The sequence below is a fragment of the Propithecus coquereli genome, unplaced genomic scaffold, assembly GCF_000956105.1.
Source record: "Propithecus coquereli isolate 6110/MARCELLA unplaced genomic scaffold, Pcoq_1.0 Scaffold83, whole genome shotgun sequence".
NCBI lineage: Eukaryota > Metazoa > Chordata > Mammalia > Primates > Indriidae > Propithecus > Propithecus coquereli.
Window position 1 is genome coordinate 178,036 of NW_012154507.1, and position 2,824 is coordinate 180,859.

Here is a 2,824-nt window from a genome sequence, read left to right on the forward strand (position 1 = left end):
AGAAAATGTATTTAAGTATATCCAAATGACAGTTTTTACAATTGATACTTGGGAAAATAAAAATAAGGTTCAGTACTGACAAAGTGAGATAAATATAAAATGCTTTAAAATATATCAGTACACTGTTGGATGTGAACGAACCATAGGTAGCAATACGTACATGATGTAAAAGTCTGATTTAACAGCAGGTCTATTAGAGTGTCACCACCATACCCCCCAAAAAAGCACCATTACTAAAGCATTTTGTCATTTTCCCCCATATATTCATTAATTAGATCCTAAAAATTACCAGTAAAATGGGTTAAGCCTATGTTATCTTCATTTTCACTGAGCTCTAGACAGGTTAAGTGAATTGGAATATGGAAGCCGTCAATGGCAGTCATGCTTTTCTACTATAAAAAGAAAATAGAGCATTTGGGGAAAAGCACAACTGGGGAAAGTAAAGCACATTATACAAGTTAAGTGTGTCCATCATAGATGTGAACAAGAACAATGGGCAAAAACTCACGCCAAAAACAAACAAACAAAAAAACTCCACTACAATAGGAGACATTAAAGTTTCATTCATTCAATCTATTCTAACACTGTAGACTCTGCCTGGCCATTTTCCCAGGAAACAGACTCAGTCTTTAAACATATGTGCAAACTAGACTTCAATCTTACATTCCAGGAATTTAAACATTAAGAATCCTCTAAATTTTGAAACAAACAAAATGAAATGAAAATAAGGACTAAAAGATTTTAAAAAGTGATAGCTGGTTGAGAAACTATATGCAATCACATACCACATGATGTTCCATTCAAGCTAGTCCTCGTTCTAACAGGAAGACGTTTATTTGCAGGCAACGCTGGAGGAACACAGGGCAACTCATCTTTCAGCAAAGCCAAATTATCTCCATGATTTGGAGAAACTACCTCACGAAGTCTCTTCGCTGGTATTTTAACCCTTTTTTTCTTTTCCGGGCTAACCTCAGAGCCTTTCATATTGTTGATAACAAAACTAGTCCCACAGTTCTGACTGGAAGAAATTTCTTCTGTATTTATAAGACTTCGAAACAAAATTTTCACCTCTTTGAGGACCGAGGGGTAGAGGAGCGAGGGGGATATAAAGAAAACGTAAATCTCAAAAGTGATTTTAGAACACGCAGTTAGCTGTTTTTAAAATGTCTAAATCCACTAAACTGAAAATTTAAATTTTGGTATTTAATCCAGGATTAAAAATGACTATAAAGTCACATTTACCCATTAATCCCAATCAGTCTACTAATGCATCACGCCAGTGAATCTGAAAGTGGGGGTGACAAGAGAACGCTCGCATGAGCAACAATAACCATAATTAACAGATCACTCCCCAACCCGAGAGGTTCCTAGTACAAAACCAAACAGACACGGAGGCGGGATTAAGGTTTGAAACTAGGGAGTCAAGCAGATAAAACTGAAATGCTATTTTTTAAAAAATCACCCATATAAGAAGCTTAATAGCCTTGGTCAGTCAGAGACTCTTACACACCCTTCTAGATGCAACCATCGGACTCCTAAATTCACCCCTCTGGGACTCCAGGACGCCCGGTAACCTCGCCTTCCCAGGTCTAACCTGACAACAGCTTCAGTTGCCCGCTGATCAACACCCACTTCCTTTAAACCCGCCCTTGAGACACAACGCGCATGCGCGCCAAGAAAATCATCCACAGCATCCAACCAAAAGGCTAAGTGCTCTCCGGTGCTCTTCCATCCTTCTCCGGGTGGAAACAAACTCACCACAAAATACTTAAAACAGGGTGGATTTATTTTTTTTAAGGTAGCACATTGCCCCACAAGATTTAACATTAAATAAAACCCAAGACACTCATCAAAGATCTGAAGAGTTCCCGACTTAGCCGGTAATACTACTTGTGTGTATTAGGGACCGTTTACAGTGTAGCTCTTGGAGACCGTTGGGAGATGTGCAATTAAGTAAATTAGGCTTCCAAAGAGTTTCGACAGATTCCGGTCGTTACTGGCGAGGAAGTCAGAAATAGAGAGCGTTGTCTAAGCAGAAAACCACAAAATTAATTCTTAGGTGGTTTTATAATTCGCCGTTGGTATCAGCTTTTTCCTCTATATGTCCTCGCGTTATAACGAATCGGCGTCGAAGGGTTTAAGTGCTCTTGACATCACCGCTCCCACGTGTTCTTTCCTATGGAGCGGCCGCAGCGCCTTCCCTGATCCTGACCCTCTGTCCCCAGACTCAACCCAGCGCAACCCCCCAGCCTCGTACAGATGTCGGATGCGAGAGCCTGTGCTTGAGTATGGTCTCTTTTTTCTGCCTTCAGAATCCCTGGTTCCTGGGTGGTGGGGCAGCAGGCTATGCTCCGAAAAGGTTGTGGGGTCTCCGGAGGAGGCCGCCGCGTGTACGTGGAGTTGTCTGGGGCTGCGGAGCCGGGTATCGCGTCCTCTGGGCCGGTTCTTACCTAGACAGGGGCTGTGTCAGCGGGGTGAGGGTAGGAACTTGAGGCCCTGAGCCAGCCCCAACCCAGATTTGGGAAGTCAGAGTCTTGTTTTGGGACAGCGAGAGAATCAGACTGTAGGGTAACCACACCCTGAACTTGTGCCGACAGGTAGAAGAGCCTCATTTAACTGAAATATCGTCTCTAGACGGAATACCAGAGGTAACATTCCTTCCCTGATGTGCTAATTTTCGAGGTCGCGCTTAGAGCTTTCCCTTTACGCCTTACTAGAGGCTTTAAAATAGATGAATCAAAGCAAAAAATGTAGTCCGATGTAAAAGCTAAATAACGAATTTTATTTTTTTATATCTCTGCTGTCTACTTTCGTAGAAGTCTAG

The 2,824-nt window shown here is 42.1% G+C and overlaps 2 protein-coding genes across 3 annotated transcripts in view; one reads left to right on the forward strand and one right to left on the reverse strand.

The window, feature by feature from the left end:
- Positions 1–984, reverse strand: part of KIAA0586 (KIAA0586 ortholog) — a 159,967-nt gene extending 158,983 nt beyond the window's left edge. The window contains exon 1 of the mRNA XM_012663732.1: positions 786–984. Within this exon, the coding sequence (XP_012519186.1) occupies positions 786–984 (199 nt within the window). The remainder of the gene's footprint in view (positions 1–785) is intronic.
- The window catches only part of TIMM9 (translocase of inner mitochondrial membrane 9 homolog (yeast)), a 35,772-nt gene that overhangs the window by 11,985 nt on the left and 20,963 nt on the right, over positions 1–2,824 (forward strand). The window contains exon 1 of one of the 2 annotated variants that reach the window (XM_012663831.1): positions 2,102–2,286. The exons of the other annotated variant lie outside the window; for it this stretch is intronic. The gene's annotated coding sequence lies outside the window, so the exon portion shown is untranslated. Of the gene's footprint in view, positions 1–2,101; positions 2,287–2,824 lie in introns of those variants that run through there. 2 annotated transcript variants of the gene reach the window in all.